Raw genomic sequence first — 24,525 nt, forward strand, 5'->3', positions numbered from 1 at the left:
CCCAAGATCTTTTATGGGTCAACACCCTAGCAGCAGAGTTTTGCACATACTGCAGTCTGTTTAAAAGCCGGGTAGGGAGACCATGCAACACTGCATTACAATAGTCTAATCTAGAGGTCACGAATGCATGAGTAATGATCTCAGCAGCAGCAGAGGACAGAAATGGGCGAATTCTGGAAATGTTCTTTAAATGAAAAAAGGCTGTTTTGCAGACATTTTTTATGTGGGGTTCGAACGACAGTGTTGTGTCAAAAATTACACCCAGATTTCGAACCTGAGCAGAGGAGGAGACAACAAACCCTGGTATAGAGAAAGCAAGGTTACTGAGCTTTCTGGCAGTAGCAGGAGAGGAAATCAGTATGGCCTCAGTTTTAGTACCATTAAGGCTTAGAAAGTTTTCAACCAGCCAGGCACGTACATCAAGTAAGCAGTCACTTAGCACAGCAGGCGGACAGGTATGAGATGGTTTAGAGTAAACATAGATCTGCACATCGTCTGCAAAGCAGTGAAACTGGAGCCCATGCCTTCTAATGATGTTGCCAAGTGGAAGCATATATAAAATGAAAAGTAGAGGGCCAAGTACAGATCCCTGGGGGACACCACGGGACAGCGCACACAAATCAGACTTGTAGCCACCAATAGAAACAAACTGCTGCCTATCAGATAGGTAGGACTTAAACCAGGAAAGAGCGGTGCCACTTATACCTATAAGTGTCTCAAGCCTGGTAAGTAGCAGGTTATGGCAAACAGTATCAAACGCAGCAGTCAGGTCTAAAAGAATCAATACATTTAGCATCCCCTGGTCAGCAGCTAATAACAAATCATTCACAACTCAGAGTAGAGTCGTTTCTGTGCTATGGTTCCTCCTGAAACCAGACTGGAACACTTCGTACAAATCATTCGATTCCAGATGTTCGTGTAGCTGAGAAGCAACCGTTCGCTCTAATACTTTGGCCAGGAGTGGAAGATTAGAAATGGGCCTAAAGTTAGCAAAATTCTCAGGGTCAAGGCCAGGTTTTTTTAGCACAGGAGTAACAGCAGCTAATTTCAAACAGGGAGGGACCAAACCTGCAGTGAGTGATGCATTTATGACCTTGGTGATAAGGGGACAAATAGCAGGGAGACAAGATTTCACCCACTGTGTTGGAATGGGGTCTAACTGACATGTAGTGGCTCTAGATTTCATAATAAGCTCACCAACAAAACTCTCATTAACAGTAGAAAAATTAGAAAGGCAACTACCAGAGAATTGAACAGAGAGAGATTGATGATTCAATATAGGCCACGTAAAAGCAAACTGAGAGTAAATAGAGTCGATTTTCAGATTAAAAAAATTAATAAACTTTGAACAGAGATCAGCCGAAGGTGTTAAAGGAAAACAATTCAGAGGGCAGATCAGCTTATTAACTGTTTGAAAAAGACCGCGCAGATTATCAGTGGAGCACTGAATGACATTTGAAAAATAAAGTGTTTTTGCTTTTTGCAGCTCCTCTTTATAGTAACCAACATGATCCTTATAAGCGAGGGCATGCACCATCATGCAAGTTCTCCTCCAGCGACGCTCAAGCAGACGACCAGCAGACTTTAGCTTGCGCAACTCTGGTGTAAACCAGGGGGCAGACTGGGTGAAAGATACTTTGCGAGTCTTTAATGGTGCCAATTCATTAAAGATAGCAGAGAGGGTAATGTCATAGTGAGTCACAAGCTGGTTTACATTGTCACTATTAAAGTCAGAGTGATCTATCTGACTGAGCATGTCCATAAGGACAGAGGGAGAGATGTTTTTTGTATTTCTGAATGAGAACTGTCGTGAATTGCGCTGCCCACGCTGAAAACATGGTAGAACAACATTAAAAAACACAGCCTTATGATCAGATATAAACAGCTCAACTCCATGCAGGTTAGTAGGAGTTATGCCAGTAGAGCAGACAATGTCCAGTACATGACCTTTGTTATGGGTAGGAAAATTCACATTCTGAACAATGTCAAAACAATTAAGAAGATCTAAAAAACTTTTGGCAAATGAGCAGCTTTCGGAGTCAACATGAATATTAAAATCACCAAGCAGCAGCAAATTTGAGTACACAGGTATAAAAGAAGAGAGCATGTCAGAGAGTTCAGAAATAAAAACAGGCGACATTTTCGGTGGTCGGTATATGAGCAGAATTAAAACAGATCTAGAGGCAGTAATGAGCAATGAAAGACATTCAAATGAGGTCAGAGGGGGAAGTGGGATCGTTCTAACTTTAAGATTAGATCGGTAGACCACCGCAAGTCCCCCACCCCGACCTGTTAAACGTGGTTGACATACATATAAGAAGCCCGCTGGTAAAGTTTGATTCAGCGCAAAATAATCATTGGGTTGCTGCCAAGTTTCTGTTAAGCACAGCAGGTCAATATTGCGCTCCACAATAGCATCAGCAATGAGTGGTGCTTTATTATTAAGGGAGCGCACATTCAGTAAAGCACAGTTAACATTAAAATCAGTGTTCAAAGCAGGCAGATTTACGGTTTTAACGTAGTGCAGTATCCGACCACTAGCTCGAGTAGATATTCCCATAGCAATCGTACGACGACATGAGGTCCAGAGTGTAGAAATAGTATTCGCGTGCTGCTTATACATAAAAGTCCGGCCTGAACCACGGTGAGAGTATTTAGGTCTCCGCAAAATGCCGAGGTTGCGAAGATGATAAAGCGAGTCCGGGGGTTTACACCGAGTGTTTTGTAGAACATATAGTTCAATAAAAGAGTACCTTAATGTCCTTACTGCCATGCTGGAAGCCTCCATAAGAGCCAAAACAGAGACGCCGGGCCAGCAATGATTCCCGAAATCCAGTGGGCAATCCCAACAGCGCGAGCAGAGTCAGGACAGGGGCGGGTAATCCAAATGTTGACACCGGTGCCGGCCCACGCCACAGGTGAAGAGATCAAACGGTCTGTAAGAGCCAAAACAGCGACGCCGGGCCAGCAATGATTCCCGAAATCCAGTGGGCAATCCCCACAGCGCAAGCAAAGTCAGGACAGGGGCGGGTAATCAAGTACCGGTGCCGGCCCACGCCACAGGTGAAAAGATCAGACGATCTGTAAGAGCCAAAACAGAGACGCCGGGCCAGCAATGCTTCCCGAACATCACACAACATTTCTCAAGCACTTTGAATGCTGTCCAAAAAACGGCTTATTGATGAACCTGAACATCAGGTTGGGGCAGTCGTGGGCTGGGGGTTAGGGATCTGGCCCTGTGACCGGAAGGTTGTCGGTTCGATCCCCAGTGCCGACAGTCCATGACTGAGGTGTCCTTGAGCAAGACACCTAACCCCCAACTGCTCCCCGGGTGCCGTGGATAGGGCTGCCCACCGCTCCGGGCAAGTGTGCTCACTGCCCCCTAGTGTGTGTGTTCACTAGTGTGTGTATGTGGTGTTTCACTTCATGGGTTAAATGCGGAGGTGGAATTTCCCCGGTTGTGGAATCAAAAAAGTATCACTTACTTACTTAAGACTCAGAAAATTCCCCACTTCTCCAGCTTTACCAATTGAAAACACTCACAACGACAGTTTATTTGAATTCAAAAGGGGGTGAACATGCTAGCTAGACACTGCTGGTCCATATGAGTTGTAGATCAGTGGATTCAGGACTGATATCCATAGCAACAGTCAACCAGTAAGAAAGGTCTGTGGAAGACGAATTACTTCTGTGGTGTGTTAATGTTTCTGTACTGAAGAAGTACTTTCACTAAACACATGACAAACCGCCCTAAAACGGGAAAATGAAAAGGTAAATAATAAACTTGGTCAGTAAACTAAACATGTTGAGAACAAAGTTATTCTTTAATAAAATGTCAGGGTGCAAGGGTGGCATTCATGCCTACACACAGCAGTACAGTTTATTCTGCAAAATGAATGCAGTTCTGTCTATTTTCACTGTGTAGCTGTTAGATTTGAAATCCATGCCTATCATTTGCAACCAGATGAAGAATTTGGCCACTGGTTACCAATAGCAGGCACTTTTTAACTGGGCTGTATTCTTTATTGCATATTTTCTGTATTTGGACAGTATGCTGTCCTCATTGTAGTAGGCTGATCAGATCAGTGGTGAGACAACAACTAATTAGCAATACTAAACAAAAGTAGAATGTACCAGCTTTCAGTCTTTGCTCCTCTGATGGCTCACATATTGTGACTCCTCATCAAGTCACTTAATGTTACATAAAATTATTTTATAAAGAGTAATTTAAGCAAAAATTATATTTCTAAATATTTTACTTAAAAGTGGATGTCTTATTTTAAATTGATATAGGTAGTTTTGATGTGGAAACAGGTCAGGTCAAGTTTTTGTGTTCCTGGCTAGTAACAAAAAGGCCATCTAGACGCTACAATAGTGAGAATAAAGACTAGCACTGTTGTGTAAATAGGATCAATGTGCAACTAGGACACAAAAAATAAAATACTAAGAAAAACAGACAAAAAGAAAACCCCACAAACCCTCTAACCCTCTGTTAGAAATTCAGCTTTCAGGAATCAGAAGTCAGGAGACCTTCAGCGTAGACTTGATTTTATTGACACACAGGAAATGTGGGCACAGCTTAGTGGATCGCAGCCAGTCTATCACAGCCAGTCTGACTAGGGATATTTTAGGAGAACCTTATAAATACTGGAAGTTGTGGGAGGAGGATAAAGGTGCGGAAAAGGAGTTTTAGGGGGGTAAGCGAGGGGGATGAGGGTGATAAGAAGAGGGGGGTTAAGCAAGGAAATGCGAGGGGGATGAGGGTGATAAGAAGAGGGGGTTAAACAGGGGGATGATGATTACCCTATCAAAAGGACAGAGGTGCCGACTCCCTGCAAGGATGGCGAACATCAACACTCCTTGATGGTTGCCACCCTGGAGGGTTATTTTGTGACCACATCACAAAATTATGTTATGACTACAATTCTTTATTAGTGCAGAAGTGCCAAAAACATATGGTGTCTTCAGGTAGAGCTGGTCTATGATGGATGCAGGTCAGGGAGCTTGGATGATTTGCTTCTGCATGATGGAACGTCAGGTCTTCTGTGGGCATGCGTGTGCAAGCCCATGCATTTGAACCATAGATCATGGTTATGATCATTCACAGTGTTTGGATTTGTGATGTATTCATGTTGTGCTGGTGAACTTGACAGCGTCTGTTGCTTGGTAGGTCGTCCTCAAGGTCTCGTCCTCGTCTCCAATCAGCTGCGCAGATTTTCTTGAGATGCACGTTTCTTGAAGAGTTGACAAGGCATCTAGAAGTCCATGCAGTGTTCTGAGTGGATGGGGACACCGTCTCCACTGTGTGGTTCTATAGAATACACAAAAGGAACATACGCAGTGAACTGTTCATCAGCAAAATTTTAAGATTTTCATTCAGTGATTGTCATGCAGCTCCCCACTATCTGTCCCTCAGAAAAGGCTGTTATGGTGATACACAGTGTTGTGGAGTCTTCGCCTCAAGGGTAACCCCCATGATAATAGAAATCATAGTTCTTCCTTGAGGCTCTGTACATCACCCACCTCCTCTTTTACTGGCCCTTAAAGTCATTTTTGAGGAGCAGGCACAACCTTACAATGAGAAACATGAATCCATGTTTTCTTTCCTTCACATTTCACTGCTGAGTTAGTAATCAAAAGAACCTGATATGGGCCATCCCATCTGGGTTCTAGAGATTGTCTGTCATGTTTCCTCACCATGACCCATTGACCTGGAATTATTGTATGGCCACCTTCAGCTGGTTTGCTCCAAGCGCTATTGACCTGACTCTGAGCTGCCTGTACTGCTTGTGTTAGTGTTTGGCAATAATTAAGAAGTGCATCTGACAGTAAATGCACATCTGCTTTGCGGAGATCAATCACCCCTGGAACCAGCATTGGACTACCTGTTACAACTTCATAAGGACTAAGCCCAACCATTTTGTTGCTAGTTGCCCTTATACTGCAAAGTACCGCTGACAAGGCTGCAGGCCATTTGACACCCTGACTGTGGAGTTTAGTCAGTCGTTCCTTGATGACACGGTTTACACGCTCTACCTGTCCTGAAGCTTGTGGTCTGTATGGACAGTGAAGCTTCCAGTTCACCTTCAGGAGTTTACAGACAGCCTGCACTACCTGTCCAGTGAAGTGAGTGCCTTGATCTGACTCAATTTGCTCAGGAAGACCCCACCTAGGAATAAAATCCTGCACTAACATTTTAGCAGTGTGTGCAGCAGTGCCCTTGGAAGTTGGATAACATTCAATCCAGCGAGAAAATTTATTCACTATGACCAAAACATCTTGTTTTCCCTCGCATTTAGGCAGTGTGATGTAATCTACCTGTAAATGGCGAAATGGACCTGGAGGCGCTACTGTTTTAGTAGCCGGACTGCGCATCTGAGGAACAACATTGACTTGGTTACAAGCAACACAATTTTGAACAACTGCTTTAGCCTTTTCCCTGAACTTAGGATTCCACCAGGAATGTGAAAACTGATTTACCATCTTTTCCACTCCAATGTGACCTAAAGAATGTATCTGTGTAGCTAAGTAAGGGAGTAGTGACTCAGGTGCAACTAATTTTCCCCCTTTGGTCCAGACACCATCTGGAGCAATTTTTGCACCTGAGTCCAGCCATGTCCAGAGTTCCCAGTTTGGGGAATCGGACTGTAGCTTGTGAATAGAAGAAATGTCATTAGTATTTCACTCTGTATTAGTGAGGGATGCAATACTAGCTGGTGGTAAAAAACATGCCCTTTTAGCCGCTTCATCTGCAATTCTATTGCCTTGTGCTTCAAAAGAATTACCACCTGTGTGCGCTTTGACTTTCACGACGGCTAGATCTGCGGGTAACTTGACAGCTTCCAAAAGACCATGTACTAAGTCAGCATTTTTAACTGGAGTGCCAGCAGCTGTGAAAAAACCTCTATGACTCCACAGATGTGCAAAGTCATGCACAACACCGAAGGTATATCTTGAATCAGTAAAAATTGTGGCACATTTACCTGATGCAAGTTTACATGCTTCAGTTAGGGCCACCAACTCAGCCTGCTGGGCTGAGTAGGAAGGAGGAAGACTACCACTGGCCAAAGTTTGAAGACTGTCAGTCATCGCCCATCCAGATCTACACTGACCATCATTGTAAGTTGAGGAACCATCAGTAAAAAGAATCAAATCTGGATTATCAAGAGGGACATCTTTAACAACAGGATGATAACTGGATAATTCAATGCAATCATGATCACCCCCTTCCTCATAAGCATCAGTCAATGAGGACATCATAAAGGAGGAAGGGTTGTTCATTGGTGCGTTCTGAATCACCACATTAGGAGCTGTCAAAACAGCAAGCCAGTTGCCCCATCTAGAAGCTGTCACTGACAACACGTGGCCATTGTTAAGTAAGGCTGACACAGAATGAGGACATTTGACTGTGACTATTTGCTCTAGCGTCCGTGGCGCAAATGCTAACAGTGCCAGATATGTAGCCTGTACTGCTCTTAAACATGGACCCATACCATGAGCCACTGTGTCTAATTTAGCTGAATGATAAGCTACTGGACGCTGCATACCACCATGTTCCTGAGTCAGACAGGACGTCATAAAACCACAATCTTCATGCACAAAGACAGTGAAAGGCTTGTTTGGATCACAAAGGCCAAGAGCTGGTGCAGAAATCAAGGCTGATTTCAACTTTGCAAAAGCAGTGGTTGTGTTATCTGTGTGTACAAGAGGGTCATGTTGTCCAGGTTTACCTTTAAGCAGATCGTATAGTGGTTGTGAAATTGCAGCATAAGAATCTATCCAAGGTCTGCAGTAGTTGCAGAGGCCTAAGAAAGCTCGCAACTTGTGTACTGTGGTTGGCAACGACAGTGCATTAATTTCTGAGCTTCTAGCAGGCAAAATTCCTCTAGAACCCTGGGTAACCCATTGCCCCAAATATTGTACACCAGGACAACACAACTGAGCTTTGTCACGACTGGCCTTGTGTCCCTTGCTAACCAAAAATTCAAGAAGCTCCTTCAAGTCTTTGTCATGCGTTTCCTCAGTATCACTACTCAACAAGACATCATCAACATACTGAATAACAACAGAGGACTGCAAAATGTGCTCAGCCTGGGAGAGGTGTTTTCTGAGTGCTTGATGGTAAATAGTTGGATTGTTATGAAAACCCTGAGGCAGCCGTGTCCATTGGTATTGCACATCCCCCACAGTGAAAGCAAGCCAAGGCTGGCTTTGTGATGCTAATGGAACAGACCAAAAACCATTAGCCATATCAACCACAGAAAAAACACTTTGTGTTGTAGGGATACCGTCAAAGATGGTGGATGGGTCAGCCACCAATGGAGTTAGCTTGTCAATATGCTGATTAGCTACCCTATAATCTACTGTTAGCCGCCAAGTTCCATTAGCTTTGCGAACTGGCCATACAGGACTGTTGGATACACTGTGTGTTTTGACCAAGATACCTCTTTTCTCAAGCTGATCTATGATTGGTCTAATACCCTGCAAGGCCTCTTTGTTGATAGGATACTGTTTAGTACAAGGAGGTTGACGACCAGTGAGAACAACTGGTTCCATTTCTAAAAGGCCACAGTCATCCTTATCATCTGACCAAATAGGGTGATTAGCCAAATCAGATTGTTTCAAAGAGGCAATGTTCCAAACACACGAATCAGCATTAATAGACAAAGAACAGTTCAATTTTCTCAGAAAATCCATCCCAAGAATATTCTCAACCTTTCCCACCCAAAATTGCCATGAAATGGTTTTAGGTCCTAGATTAACATCTATGGGTGTAGATAAAGTTAAGGATATTCCGGCATTACCCAGTCCCTCAGTGATGTGTCTGTCTGTTAATGATACTCCTAAAGATGCACAAACAATATCAGAAAGTGTAGTAACCTGAGCCCCTGTGTCTACAAGAAATGAAAAATCCTGTCCCCTAATTTGTACATCAGCAAAAAGTTCTCTAAAAATCTCTAAAACTCTACTGATGGCACACAGATGGGCAGAAGCGGCTGGGCAAATTAGTTTAAAGCCGGGGCAGACGGAGACGTTGACACCTCTGTATATCCCTGCACTGCCTTAATTAACATAGAGAATTGGTCATGTGAAAGACCCTGGAAAGACTTCCCTATTGTATCATCCTGCGGAAATCCCTCAGAGGATCTTCCAGCAGTGTTTTCCCTCATCTTTGGATACCTTCTAGAATTGTCTGCCTGTTTCTTATGACAATCCCTTGCAAAATGACCAGTTCTATGACAATAATGGCACTCCTTTTTCTGGTTAGTGACCCTGTGATTGGGACTTGAGTTGAAGCCTTTGTCTGTTAGGACATGTACAGATGCTGAAACATGGCTTGGCTCCAGATCAAGATCCAATCTGTCCAGTTCACTTTTAAGCTCACCCCATTTAACCTTACGCCAGTTTGGAACAGCTGTCACTAGAGCCTGTCTAAGGTCTGGTCGCAGTGAGTCAACCAGTTGTCCAAAGTGTGGACCCTCAGTGGTGCAATCAATACTATCGTTGTTGTAAGTATCAATGTCACAATGACGAAGAAAAACTCTTTCAAACCGGTTACAATATTCTGCAGCTGATTCTCCTTTTCTCTGTTTACAGTTACTTATCTGCCCCCAATCAGTGGTCTTACGACATTTGTGGCTAATCCACTCTTTGAAAGCTTCCCACCCTTTATTAATGTCTTGGCCATTATCACCCAAACCATATAACACTTTATTGGCAAGCTTCCTGCTACCAGTAATGTTAAGAACTTGGCTTGCTATTGCCACAGCGTCATTAGGATGCATTGAATAAAGGTTTTTCTTTTTCTCAATAAGGTCAATGAAGTCAAGGCCCATTACCCTTGGATGTTTAAATTCCTTGGACAGTCTATCCAATGTGGCGGCATCCAAAGGAATGTGGCCAATCTGTACCCTTGTTTCCTTGACTTCACCACCCCTATTGAGGACCTCAGCAGATCTGATTGTTACAGGTCTCATTTGAAATATTTTACTCTGAGCAGATTCAGAATCTTCATCAGAGAGTGAGCAGAATGCGCCCATGTCCGGGTACAGCCCATGCAACATTGGAGGATTTTCATCCTCTGTGTAGCATGGCTGACCTGGTTGACCGTGGCACTTAGGTTTGCAGTTAGCATGTAACTGTTCAACCTCAGTCAGTGATTGTTGAAGCTTTTTGCATGTTCTTTGGGCATTCAGTGAAGCTGTTTTGTGCTTTTTACTTTCAATAGTCAACTCTAGGATCTTCCCCTCAGCCTCTGCTAACTTATCCTCCATATGCCTAAGTTTATACCCCCAGTATTGTTCCAGCACAAAAAGACATTCCTTCACAGAATCATGCTTAATCCCATAGCCCAAAGCTGTTTTGCATTCTGTAGGAGACCACAATCTATCAGTAGGAAAACCTTTGGAAGAAAAGTACTCTGACCTTTTTTTCTTATTAATATGTTTTTTGACTATGTTCTCCATTACCATTTCAAATTCAGAGTCAGTCCACTGCGGCATTTCAGTCCCACCCCTAACTAGTGTGCTCTTTTTATAGTTAAGAGGTTTCCAGGAATCTTTAACATTTTTCTGAGCATTTTGGCCTTTGGAAATCATGGTGAGGTGACTAGTGACGAGACAATCAACTAAACAAACAAACAAACAAACAAACAAACAAGTATACTTCCCTTGAAACAAAGGGTATAACAGCCACAAAAAACACTAGGTTTCTTTATCAGTGACAACAGGTAAAACTTCCCTTGAAACAAAGGGTATAACAGCCACAAAAAAACACTAGGTTTCTTTATCAGTGACAAATAAACTTCCCTTGAAACAAAGGGTATAACAGCCACAAAAAACACTAGGTTTCTTTATCAGTGACAACCGGTAAAACTTCCCTTGAAACGAAGGGTATAACAGCCACAAAAAACACTAGGTTTCTTTATCAGTGACAACCGGTAAAACTTCCCTTGAAACAAAGGGTATAACAGCCACAAAAAACACTAGGTTTCTTTATCAGTGACAAATAAACTTTACTGACTTCTCCGTGTTATAAAACCAGAATTTCTCTTTGGTTCGAAATGGCGTTTACTCACCAAGCAGGTTTCAGTATGCCATCCGGGTCACGGCACCAAGTTGTTAGAAATTCAGCTTTCAGGAATCAGAAGTCAGGAGACCTTCAGCGTAGACTTGACTTTATAGACACACAGGAAATGTGGGCACAGCTTAGTGGATCGCAGCCAGTCTATCACAGCCAGTCTGACTAGGGATATTTTAGGAGAACCTTATAAACACTGGAAGTTGTGGGAGGAGGATAAAGGTGCGGAAAAGGAGTTTTAGGGGGGTAAGCGAGGGGGATGAGGGTGATAAGAAGAGGGGGTTAAACAGGGGGATGATGATTACCCTATCAAAAGGACAGAGGTGCCGACTCCCTGCAAGGATGGCGAACATCAACACTCCTTGATGGTTGCCACCCTGGAGGGTTATTTTGTGACCATATGGTCAGCAATCAAAGGGCCAAACCAACAATGCAGGGAGTTGACCACCTTAGATCAGCAGATAGAAGCTTAATTTCTCTCACCTCTAAACCCCACACTGACCACCCTCATGGCCACATTCACCACTACCACCCCAGCCTAGCAAAATGTAAAATTTGGCAACCCTGGTGATAAGAGTCTGTTATGGTTTAACTGTTTGAGCAAAAGGTATTTCACTAAAAAGCACAATATAAAGAAATAATAACTTTTAAATTGTAAAGATCAAATGTTGGACAACCTGACATAAAGTACATCTTCCAAAAAAAAAATCAAGCTGTTGTGGGTATTATTAATTTTAACTACTGTTGTATTTATCATGTCAGAGTCAAAATACTAAAAAGGATTAAAATATAACTTTTAACCCAGTAGCCATTATTACTAATTCAAGTCAAATGATTAAAAAGTATAACATTTATTGTATTTTATAAAACATAAAAAGTTCAATAAAAAGTGTTTATGAAGTCAGCAAATTGTAATATTATATTTATTTCCAATATATTTACATTTAAACAAAATACATGTTAATGATACAATGGGGTAATAATAATAATCATAATAATGATAATAATGTGATGTAAAATGATAGAAAATGCTTTATTCACACAAAATTGACACATACAGAGGTACACTGATTAATAATTATGATAACATTCTACATGAGTGTTAAATCACTGCTTACAGTGTAGTTATGATGACAGTAGATTTCCAGGTTTGATTGTAACTCTGACGTTGTTTCTACTGATGGGTCTTTACCTGTGCGTACACAGGCTGATCACTGCTGTTCTTTGTTCTGCTTCTTCTTGAGGAGGAAGACTGAGCAAAGCTTAGAGCTGCATAGTTCAAGACGTCTGTGTCTTCAGCCTGACAGATCACACAAACAAATAGATTTTACATAGAGAATAACGTGGTATTTCAGAATCTGTAATAAACTAAGAAGCAGTATTTTAAATTAGAATGACTGATAAACACAAAGGGAATATTAAGTTTAAAGTTTAGATGTACAATTTATAATCAGTGCTATATTTAATATGAACACTGAGGCTGTAAAATGATTACAATAATAAATTGCAATGAATCACATTATTATATGTTCAGTCACTTTTGTTGTAACTTTTGTAAATTGTTGTAAATTTTCTCATAGTGGAAATTTCCACTTTGCTGTCTACTTGTATATTTATTTATTGTAGTCTGCTGAGCACGTACTCAAGCCCTAAAGTTAATGATATTACTGATACTGCCAGCTCCAGCTATGTGTTTAACTTGTAAATGATATTTAGGACTCGATCAACTTCGTTGATAAACAAATTTACGGTATGGCAGTAGATGATAACAGCTTTTTAGATTTATTAAGAGAGCCATCCGTGCAACTTTAGAAGCTGTATTTGGGTCAGTCAAAGTTGTTAAAAAGCATAGTGGTGTTAATTTATCACATTAATTATGAAGTTTCTGTATTTGAGTTATAAAAAACTTAATAGAAAGTAAAATAATCACCTGATTTACTTGAACTCTGTCACGTTCGGCGGCATCTTCAACATATAACAAGTAAATCACTCAAACATATTGCATCAGTACGGCAACAATGTACAAAAACTGCTGAGAACATTAAATAGAATATGAAAATGAAATGAACTATAAAACCTACTTTTATGATGACTGCTGTGTAATTTTCTGCACAGAAATAAAACCACAACCATCAAGACGATGTTTGATGCTGATAAAACCAGAACGGCAGGATCCAAAACAGCATTCTCTATAATAATCAAGTAATCAGAGCTTTATCACTTAACATTAAAATAAATGTAATGCATCATAGACAAGTACAACATATCCTGAAATAGAACTAAAACATCACAATAACATAAGCTTTAAAACTCTAAATGACTATTTCATTGTATATCACCATGTACACCAACACTGCTGCACAACAACAGCACAAAGAAATTCACATCATAGATCATTTGTTTTATATATTTGCATACATTTTACTTTTATTGCATTACTAAAATTCTGAAATTATTACACTGTATCTGGGGTTTTTATCTTACCTGCAAAGTCCAGTTTAGTTCCGTTCCCAAAGATGATCTCTCCACACATGAGCACAGCACAGTAGTAAGTTCCAGCATCAGAGAGGCTGAGGTTTCTCTTGGGGAGTTTGTAGACGCAGCTCTGTGTAGGAGAATCAGTCTCAGAGCTTTTCTTACACTCATCACTCCTGTTTCCATGAGTGTAAATGATTCCTGGATGAGATTCTCCTGATCCATGTCTGAACCAGTACACACTGTGATCTCCTGCAGACACATCTGTGAGTATTGAACACTGCAAAGTTGTATCTCCTCCCAGTTCAACAGGATCTGATACAGGAGGCTGGAGAACAGCAGAGAGACTTGAAGATGAACCTAAAGAGATGAAAATGTTACTGATTTCTGATTGAGATGTAAATGTCAGAATGTAGATTTTTCAAAACTGATGTTATTTAATAAAAGTAGACTGTAGTAAACTAACACCAACCTTTGAGGACTAAAACAGTACAACCTAATAATGCAGTGTCTGTATAATCTGCAGCCACACAGTAATATGTAGCTGAATCAGATGGTTCTGCATTTGAGATACTCAGAGTAAAACTGCTTATTTCTCTTAATGCATTAAAGCGGCCGCTTTCGTGGAAACCATCATAATATTTAACTGTTGTAGTGCGATAAGCATAAGCAATGACAAGAGGCTTTTCTCCTGCAGTCTGTTTGAGCCATGCAGTCGCCTTCACATCAAAAGAGAGAAAAGGGCAATTCAGAGTGATATTTTCTCCATTTTGAATGTATTTCAACCCATCTGCACACGGAACGTCAATCTTTGAGGCGCCACCTGAAAGAGCACAGAAATGAATCTCACTAAAAGCTGTAAATAAGACACTATAGAAATCTATGTTCTTACCAAGTAAAGCACACAAAATGAACTTTAATCAAGTTGAAAAGCAAAGAAAAAAATAATACTTAAACCGTACCTCCTGCTGATGACAGCAAAATGATTACATACAACTGAATCATTGCCCAGCTCTTCATGTAATATTTCTCCTGAAGAAAAAGATATAAAAACTTTAAAAAGCATTTAGTTTATATAAATTTATATATAAACTGCTGTTGGAACAAAACTTCATATAGCCAAAATAATGACTTTACATATAAGTCAATGTAATCAAATTAAAGTAATCTTGGTCTTTTGGTCCATTCATCATGAAATAAGTTATTTTCCAGTTATGTCAAACGTGAAAACCAACAAAAAGGATTTTGTTCAGACAACAGCCATATATATATATATACAGACACATAGAATGAATGAAGTATATGGTATATAGTTACTTACAGTGTTTGTAGGACAGGAGTAATCGAGTAATCTTTTGAGTGGTAGGTAGTACGTCTGCATCTCTTTGCACTTAAAACTTCTCCAAGAGCAGCTTGTACTGAGAGCTGACTGGCTCTTATAACAGGAAGTTGAACTGGGCCCCGAGCTCACACATCACTGGGTATAAATATAGTACATAATATGCAAATCACTACAGCTGGATTCCACACCTAATTTAGCCAAAGGAATCTCACCAATATAAATGTGTCAAGATTTCAAATTCAGATTTCAGTTACAGATTATATTGAAAAATATTTTGACAATATTATTTATTTTAGTCTTAACCAATTGTGAATGATTCGTGTTTAATGAATTTGATTAAACAGAGCCGAGGCTCATCAGAGCCGAGGCTTTGCATGAATGTGAGGGATTTAGTTAAATAGATAGATAGATAGATAGATAGATAGATAGATAGATAGATAGATAGATAGATAGATAGATAGATAGATAGATAGATAGATAGATAGATAGATTAAACATAAATATAAATAGAGTAAACATAAATATAACTGCAACTGAATATGGTGCAATCATGTGGCTTAACTGAAAAACACTAAAGACGAACCCTTGAGGGTATCAAACCAGTGAAAGTGTGTGTAATTTGAAATGACAAATATTTACACATAGGATGAACAAATGCAAATAAAAATGTGCAGAAATCAACATCAACTCAAATATTCACATATTGTGGTGTGTGTTGTGATGTTTTGCAGTTAATGTGAATGAATATCAACACATGTATAACAATAATTAACGTGTGGTATATTATTTATTTGTGTGGAAAATGTGTTTGCTCTGATAGACTGACAATGACATAATATGCTGCATTGTGTAGCCTGAATGCTGTCAGCAAAAAAAAGCGCCTCCTAGAGCTCCTTAGTGGAATGGACTGGTGGTTCATTGTTGTTCCTGCATATCACAGCATGAAGTGGATGGGCAGACTTGTGCAAAATATTCCCCAGTTTTGCCCTTATCATCTTCTGTGTCGCTGCCTCCAGTGAGTTCTGGGATAGTGCTGTTTGTTCTGATCAATTTATTGAGACAGTTGGCTTCCCCTGCAGTGGCACTGCTCCCCAACCAGACAACTACATAGAAAAGAATGTTGGCCTTTGTAGGCTGCTGGATACAGTAACCCTGCATACAGTAAGTTGAACAACTGCCCATCCAGTGTGGTCTGATGCTGTTTCTTTGTCTGCTTCAGTCGGGTGCCCCTGCTTGTCACCCTCTGGACCAGTTGACCACCATGGAACTTCCTGATGTCCAACACTGCTCAGATAGCCTCATCTGCGTGTTGCTGACCCTTCTGATGATACTGCTGCATGCACAGACTCAGACTATTCAATCACCAACATTGTTTTTCCTGTCTCACAATACTCTGAGCACTTCTCATATTCATATTAACAGTAGTTACTGGTTTTCCTGGTAACAGTGACTGATCTTGGGGATTGGGATTTTTTTAATTAAAATCTGCTCTTGTAATGTACTTCTTTCTGAGCTTTTTGTTTCAGCATCAGTCTCAAACGTGGATCTAACGTGCAGGTTAAATGTATCTAATGCACCCACCAATCAGCATCTAAGCTGATGTTTTAAATAAATCTGGCCAGTCAGCAGGCACAGATATGAATGACAATTGTATAAAGATTATTATTGTTGTATGTGTGTGGATGGTGGAAGAAAAATAAAAAAATATCTCATTAAAAAAATAATTAAAAAAAAAAAAAAAGTCCCTGAGTTGGCGCCCTGGCCTTCAACCCAGGTAAGTCCCTTTGTTCACCTTTTTGGAGCTTCATAAAGTGTCCATGCTCCACATGGTCCATGATCTAGGAATTTAGGGGGGAAGGGGGTGACCTGTATTAACCTGAGCTTGTTTCCCAGTCAGGCAGGAAGGAGGGAATTGAAGGTACTGGTGAAATTACAGAACATGATCCGGACCATGGATCCAGCTTTGTCCAGATGTGAGTAGACACTATGGAACAAATATACCAAAGCATCATCCACTTGTGTTTTTCTAATAAGTGAACAGTAGAGGATCATGATGGTCCACAACCAACTCTCTGAGCTGTTGAATGACTGACATCTTGGACAACTTCATTAAGTGAGAAGCGAGTGTTACATGTCTGTAGTCCTTCAGGGGGTTGGGATGTCCTATCCAATATGTTGAAAATGCTGACACTAATGATTTCACTGCTACAATCTTTTCCATTCACAGAATGCATTCCAGAACAAATGTGTATAAACTTTATCTTGGATGAGGCATTTAGAATCAGAAAACACTACTCAATGTCTATTGTAAGAAGGTCAAAAACCTATACAGCTTTGTGGTAAAACTAGGTGAAAACATGAGACAGGTAGGTGGGACAGGGATGGGGAGTAGGCCTGGTTAATTGGCAGGGGTATGGGGAGTGGGGCTGGTTTGGAGAGTCATGGGGATAGAGAGATAAGGATAGTTCCTTGGTAGGGGTATGGGGATGGGGAGAGGGGACTGATCCATTGATAGGGGTGTGGGGATGGGGAGAGAGGGCTGGTTTATTGGTAGGGGTGTGGGGATGAGGATACAGGGCTGGTTCATTGGTAGGGTATGGGGATGGGGAGAGGGGACTGATCCATTGATAGGGGTATGGGATGAGGAGACAGGGCTGTGAAGATATTAAGTAATTAATGTGACGGGAGCAAAAGTAGCCAATTTTCTATCACTTTCACCCATTCTTTTTTCTTTTACTGACCCCCCCAGCCCCCCACCCCAAATAAGGTGCCACAAGTACATTCATGGCATATTCGTTAATTCTCTTACAATTACATAGTATTCAAACATTCACTAATAAGTAACTAGCATACAGTGTCACAAATTAAGAACGCAGTCAATGATGTGTAGTGTAAACTTCATGATATGATGATGAATTCGTTCAAATACACATTCTTTCCTTTTAGGGAACATATACAATTTTAAGCATTTGGCATTTAAAAGATACCAATATTACATTCATTATCAATTCAATATCAATTCAATATCATTCAAAATCAATCAGGAAAAAAGTTACAAAAGAATATTTCACATTCTGGTGCATTACATAAAACCTTTGCAATTCACTGACTTATTGTTTATTCCTGAAGCATACGATGTGAACTCAGTTATGTGATTTTCCAGCTGGATACAGAGCCATTGGCCTCCGACCTTCACTAAGACTTTTCTAAAACACAGTTAGATCCTTGCACTGTTACTGTAGAATAATGAAAAATAAAGAGCTTCATTTGGTGGCACTAAACCATAGGAATATTGTAATTTTACAGCAATGTTACTGTACAGTTCATGAACACTACGGGAATACATCATGTACGAGGAGGTATTTCAATTTGGTATACAACCCCAATTCCAATGAAGTTGGGACGTTGTGTAAAACAGAAATAAAAACAGAATACAATGATTTGCAAATCCTTTTCAACCTATATTTAATTGAATACACTACAAAGACAAGATATTTAATGTTCAAACGGATAAACTTTATTGTTTTTTGCAAATATTCACTCATTTTGAATTTGATGCCTGCAACACATTCATAAGAAGTTGGGACAGGGGCTTGTTTACCACTGTGTTACATCACCTTTCCTTTTAACAACACTCAATAAGCATTTGGGAACTGAGGACACTAATTGTTGGAGCTTTGTAGGTGGAATTCTTTCGCATTCTTGCTTGATCTACAACTTCAGTTGCTCAACAGTCCGGGGTCTCCTTGTCATATTTTGCGCTTCATAATGCTCCACACATTTTCAGTGGAAGGCAGGTCTGGACTGCAGGCAGGCCAGTCTAGTACCCGCACTCTTTTACTACGAAGCCACGCTGTTGTAACACGTGCAGAATGAGGCTTGGCATTGTCTTGCTGAAATAAGCAGGACGTCCCTGAAAAAGACGTTGCTTGGATGGCAGCATATGTTGCTCCAAAACCTGTATGTACCTTTCAGCATTAATGGTGCCTTCACAGATGTGCAAGTGTGCTAACACACCCCCAGACCATCAGGATGCTGGCTTTTGAACTTTGCACTGATAACAATCCGGACAGTCCTTTTCCTCTTCAGCCCGGAGGACACGACGTCCATGATTTCCAAAAACAATTTGAAATGTGGACTCGTCAGACCACAGGACACTTTTCCACTTTTCGTCAGTCCATCTCAGATGAGCTCGGGCCCAGAGAAGCCGGCGGCGTTTCTGGGTGTTGTTGATATGTGGCTTTCGCTTTGCATGGCAGAGTTTTAACTTGTACTTGTAGATGGAGCGACGAACTGAGTTCACTGACAGTGGTTTTCTGAAGTGTTCCTGAGCCCATGTGGTGATATCCATTACAGAGTGATGTCGGTTTTTAATGCAGTGCCGCCTGAGGGATCGAAGGTCACGGGCATTCAATGTTGGTTTTCTGCTTTGCTGCTTACTTGCAGAGATTTCTCCAGATTCTCTGAATCTTTTGATGATATTATGGACTGTAGATGATGAAATCCCTAAATTCCTTGCAATTGCATGTTGAGAAACATTGTTCTTAAACTGTTGGACTATTTGCTCATGCAGTTGTTCACAAAGTGGTGAACCTCACCCCATCCTTGCTTGTGAACGACTGAGCCTTTCAGGGATGCTCCCTTTACCCAATCATGACACTCACCTGTTTCCAATGAACCTGTTCACCTTTGGAATCTTCCAAACAGGTGTTTTTTGAGCATTCCTGAACTTTCCCAGTCTTTTGTTGCCCCTGTCCCAACTGGAACGTGTTGCAGGCATCAAATCCAAAATGAGTGAATATTTGCAAAAAACAATAAAGTTTATCCATTTGAACATTAAATATATTGTCTTTGTAGTGTATTCAATTGAATATAAGTTGAAAAGGATTTGCAAATCATCGTATTCTGTTTTTATTTATGTTTTACACAACGTCCCAACTTCATTGAAATTGGGGTTGTAAATCAATCAAAGAATTTGACAAACACTTATAGTACGCTAACCATGTACCTTTACTTGTGACCATATCATGAGGTTTACACTAGACATCACTGAGTTTTCAATACATTAATTTCGTCACTTTAAAAGCATTCATTAATGTGTATGATTTACTTATTACACGATGGATTAAATGAAGGTTTCAGATGAGTATGCAATGAAGTGTTACTGAATTATTTAGGATTTGAATACAAATGTGCATGTCATTTCTGTAAAGAGTTTGAAGATATAAATATATACAGAAGATACAGTATATAGTATTTACTATTTTGTACATATGTAGTTGAGACTGAGCATCATCTTGCACGTGGTTAGTGTCAAACTCTTTTCTGGAGTTTCTTGAACAGCAGTGTCATTTGATCCTTGTCTGTCACACACACACAGACACACACACACACACACACACACACACACACACACACACACACACACACACACACACACAACCACACACAAAATCTAAAGATTTGTGTAAATAGATTTTTATTTTAGTAATGATCATATTTAACAGTTTAGCAACAAAAACAGTGTCATTAGAAAGTAGAAAATGTATTACACCCCAGCCAGCAAACACTGCATTAGCAACATAAGGATGATTTTATAAGCTTTAGAAAGTTCAGTTTTGTTGGTAATAAATGACCAGAGACTGCACATCCGCCTCTTTAATGTGCTGCGGTTCACTGTTGAAACTTCCTGCTGCCAAGTTGAAAGCTTCATCACATGCAGCCTGTAGAAAGAGACTCTCTTTAATATGCTGTAGTGCTAAAAAGAGCTGACCAAAGAGAAATTATAGCTTGAGTCCATCAGAACAGTTAAAAGAAAGCAAAATAGTCACCTGGTGTGCCTGGACTGCGTGAATAGCAGCATCTTCAACAAATAACAAATAAATAACAAATGTGTTGTGATAAACAGCTTGTAAAAATCCAAAAAGAAAGTGCATTTATTAACAAAAAACAATCATATAATAATTCATCTCAATGAAAAACCTACCGTTACGATGACCGCTGTGTTTTCTGCACAGAAATAAAATCACACTCAGGGATATGATGTTTGATGCTGCTAAAACAAGAATTGCTGGATCCAATACTCCATTGTCTATAATTAAAACACATATTCTAATAATCTTAGTAGACTTTAAAAATCAATATGAAAAAAAAACAGCTGTTTAAGAAATATTAAAATAACATAACATAAACTAGCACACAATAGTCTAGCTACATGCTTAATAGAGTGCAGAGAAAATGTGATGTAAAGGTTCAGTCTCTGAGAGCACATGAGGCTTGCTGTCACAAACCGTGGACCACCAAAATTCATGGTGGTCTGCACTAAACTAGTGAATTTAACATCATGGCATGCTTTTCTCAGCATACATCAGTGAATAATCAGCCTGTTTAATATTTGCCTCTTTCTAGATCATTCCTCTTCCATGCCTCAGAAGCTGCTGCTTATAATAATGACAGATGTGCAATAACAAGCATTTTCTTTTAACACATAGACCACCAAACTTAGTGTCTGGCACAAGCTATTTGTCTATTTGTATTACTGTGATTGCAGTACATGTAGATATTAAGCGTCTGTATTTCAACGGCGCACAGTTAGTAACATAATTATATCAAGACTATGACTGAGCGAAAGATCTGAGTTTGTCAAAGAATTTGAGCACTTGTATCTCTGCCAAATATCTGATCCATGCAGAGAACACACACATATAAAATTTGGTGCACTTAGGCAGTGCATTGTGAAACCAACTGATCCAAATTAGAGAGATACAATGTCACAAAAGTCCAAGCTACATTGGCAAGTGAGCTAAATGTGACAAAAGCCTGAGTTTAGTCTTCAACTCTGCAGCAATTTTGCTCTTCAGAACTAAACATGTTGCATTTTAGTAGCATGCAAAGCGGTCACACTTTCATGAGGGATTTAATTTGCTTGGAAGTCATGAAAATGTGTATTGGTTACACACCTGTATACTCTGACACCAGCGCTTTTACCAAAGCAATTTTGTATAATGATACACACATTGTCTTTTCAATTTTAAAAAAGAATAATAGTCTTTAGTTTAGTCGGCTAACCAATAATGATACACGGTGATAGTCTCACAAGAGTTTCGTGAATATATATTAGCGACTGACTGAAGATCAGCATTTTAGCTAATATTTTGAATCATGGTAAACTAAAACTGGGCTGATCTGTATAAGTGTATCTGTATGTGTGTGTGTGTACCAGGTACACAACTGTGTATGCATATCTTGTGTGAGGTGGAAATAGCTCTTCAAAAACGTAAGAACTGTTAGCCTAATTACATTTATAGTATTTATATAAAGAGGTTACTACACATATGAATCATTTTCATCCCCATCACAGACACCATTTCTTAAGACAGAAATAAATGTCATACATTTGGTGAATCAAAAATGTGTCTTTAATATAATTACAAAAATGTATTTATTTTATGGCAGGAATTCTGAAAAGTTACATAATGCATGTTTAGGTCTCAGTGTTATTTTAAAAGGATTGTAAATATTTTCTCTTACCTGCAAAGTCCAGTTTAGTTCCGTTCCCAAAGATGATCTCTCCACACATGAGCACAGCACAGTAGTAAGTTCCAGCATCAGAGAGGCTGAGGTTTCTCTTGGGGAGTTTGTAGACGCAGCTCTGTGTAGGAGAATCAGTCTCAGAGCTTTTCTTACACTCATCACTCCTGTTTCCATGAGTGTAAATGATTCCTGGATGGGATTCTCCTGATCCATGTCTGAACCAGTACACACTGTGATCTCCTGCAGACGCATCTGTGAGTATTGAACACTGCAAAGTTTTATCTCCTCCCAGTTCAACAGGATCTGATACAGGAGGCTGGAGAACAGCAGAGAGACTTGAAGACGAACCTAAAGAGATGAAAATGTTACTGATATCTGATTGAGATGTAAATGTCAGAATGTAGATTGTTTTTTCAAAACTGATGTTATTTAATAAAAGTAGACTGTAGTAAACTAACACCAACCTTTGAGGACTAAAATGGTACAACCTAATAATGCAGTGCCTGTATAATCTGCAGCCACACAGTAATATGTAGCTGAATCAGATGGTTCTGCATTTGAGATACTCAGAGTAAAACTGCTTAGTTCTCTTAATGCATTAAAGCGGCCGCTTTCGTGGAAACCATTATAATATTTAACTGTTGTAGTGCGATAAGCATAAGCAATGACAAGAAGCTTTTCTCCTGGAGTCTGTTTGAGCCATGCAGTCACCATCACATCAAAAGTGAGAAAAGGGCAATTCAGAGTGATATTTTCTCCATTTTGAATGTATTTCAACCCATCTGCACACGGAACGTCAATCTTTGAGGCGCCACCTGAAAGAGCACAGAAATGAATCTCACTAAAAGCTGTAAATAAGACACTATAGAAATCTATGTTCTTACCAAGTAAAGCACACAAAATGAACTTTAATCAAGTTGAAAAGCAAAGAAAAAAATAATACTTAAACCGTACCTCCTGCTGATGACAGCAAAATGATTACATACAACTGAATCATTGCCCAGCTCTTCATGTAATATTTCTCCTGAAGAAAAAGATGAAAAGGTTTCTTCTTAAAAAAGTGTTGAAAAAGCATATATATCTCATTTCTGTTGGAACAAAACCTCATATCCTATAAATCATATATGATTTATATGATTTATAGGAGAAGGAAAAAAAGTGCTTTACTTCACATGTAAGTCAGTGGAATCATACTTTTAAGCAAGTTTGGAGTTTTGATCCATTCATCATGAACTTTACACACAATGTAAAGGAAGATGAGCATTTTCAAATTATTGCTGAAAGGATTGAGATAGATAGATAGATAGATAGATTACTTACAGTGTTTGTAGGACAGGAGTAATCGAGTAATCTTTTGAGTGGTAGGTAGTACGTCTGCATCTCCTATAACAGGAAGTTGCCCTGGGCCCTGGGCTCACACATCATTGGTAGAAATATAATATGCAAATCTCTACTGCTGGGTTTCACAACTGCTATAGGCAAAGAAACCAATATAAATGTCTCAAGATTTACATTTAAATTAAATACATAAAAATTTAAATTTCTGTTACAGGTCTCATAAAATATTTCAACAATATTATATATTTTAGCGTTAACAAATTGCGAATGATTTGTGTTTAATACATTTAATTAAATATATCCATTTCTGTATGTTTTATTGCGTTATATAAAAGGTACACTACAGTCTCTTTCCCAGAGTAAAGGAGCACATTTACACCTTGTAATAACTGAACTCTCTTAAGTAGAAGAATAAGGTAAAAAGCCAAATGTCAATAGGGGGTTTATAGAGAAAGTTTCTAAACATAGCTGCAACTGAATATGGTACAATCATGATACTTAACTGAAAAACACTAAAAATGATTAATGAACCAGCGAAATTGTATGTATTCTGAAACTACACATATTTACACACAAAGAGCAAAGAGAACTGCCAGAGCCCTGCAAAATGACCTCCAGCAGGCCACAAATGTGCATGTGTCTGCACAATCAGTTAGAAACCGACTCCATGAGGATGGTATGAGGGCCTGACGTCCACAGATGGAGGTTGTGCTCACAGCCCAACACCATGCAGGACGCTTGGCATTTGCACCAGGATT

General features: G+C 39.7%; 2 protein-coding genes across 2 annotated transcripts; both read right to left on the reverse strand.

The window, feature by feature from the left end:
- Nucleotides 1–12,112: 12,112 nt before the first annotated feature.
- LOC119264813 lies at nt 12,113–14,997 on the reverse strand. Its single transcript, XM_037543821.1, has 7 exons — nt 14,876–14,997; nt 14,517–14,586; nt 14,027–14,377; nt 13,564–13,914; nt 13,161–13,268; nt 13,010–13,044; nt 12,113–12,379 (listed from the first exon to the last, which is right to left on the reverse strand). Exons 1-7 carry the CDS (start codon nt 14,933–14,935, stop codon nt 12,254–12,256), a joined length of 1,101 nt encoding a protein of 366 aa, XP_037399718.1. The 5' UTR covers nt 14,936–14,997; the 3' UTR covers nt 12,113–12,253.
- A 5,465-nt stretch (nt 14,998–20,462) lies between these two features.
- Nucleotides 20,463–23,802, reverse strand: LOC119261547. Its single transcript, XM_037533305.1, has 7 exons — nt 23,750–23,802; nt 23,384–23,453; nt 22,894–23,244; nt 22,427–22,777; nt 20,883–20,987; nt 20,728–20,759; nt 20,463–20,619 (listed from the first exon to the last, which is right to left on the reverse strand). Exons 2-7 carry the CDS (start codon nt 23,439–23,441, stop codon nt 20,509–20,511), a joined length of 1,008 nt encoding a protein of 335 aa, XP_037389202.1. The 5' UTR covers nt 23,442–23,453; nt 23,750–23,802; the 3' UTR covers nt 20,463–20,508.
- Between the last annotated feature and the right edge of the window lie 723 nt (nt 23,803–24,525).

The sequence above is a fragment of the Pygocentrus nattereri genome, chromosome 2, assembly GCF_015220715.1.
Source record: "Pygocentrus nattereri isolate fPygNat1 chromosome 2, fPygNat1.pri, whole genome shotgun sequence".
Lineage (NCBI taxonomy): Eukaryota > Metazoa > Chordata > Actinopteri > Characiformes > Serrasalmidae > Pygocentrus > Pygocentrus nattereri.

Excerpts from the sequence above, each read along its gene's own strand:
- LOC119264813 (XM_037543821.1), bottom strand. The coding sequence starts at position 14,935 with ATGCAGACGTACTACCTACCACTCAAAAGATTACTCGATTACTCCTGT. Across the intron at positions 14,587-14,875 it reads ACTCCTGTCCTACAAACACT|GAGAAATATTACATGAAGAG; the intron begins GTAAGTAACTAT and ends CTTTTTCTTCAG. Across the intron at positions 13,269-13,563 it reads AACTAAACTGGACTTTGCAG|AGAATGCTGTTTTGGATCCT; the intron begins GTAAGATAAAAA and ends TGATTATTATAG.
- LOC119261547 (XM_037533305.1), bottom strand. The coding sequence starts at position 23,441 with ATGAAGAGCTGGGCAATGATTCAGTTGTATGTAATCATTTTGCTGTCA. Across the intron at positions 23,245-23,383 it reads TTTGCTGTCATCAGCAGGAG|GTGGCGCCTCAAAGATTGAC; the intron begins GTACGGTTTAAG and ends GTGCTCTTTCAG. Across the intron at positions 20,620-20,727 it reads ACGCAGTCCAGGCACACCAG|GCTGCATGTGATGAAGCTTT; the intron begins GTGACTATTTTG and ends CTCTTTCTACAG.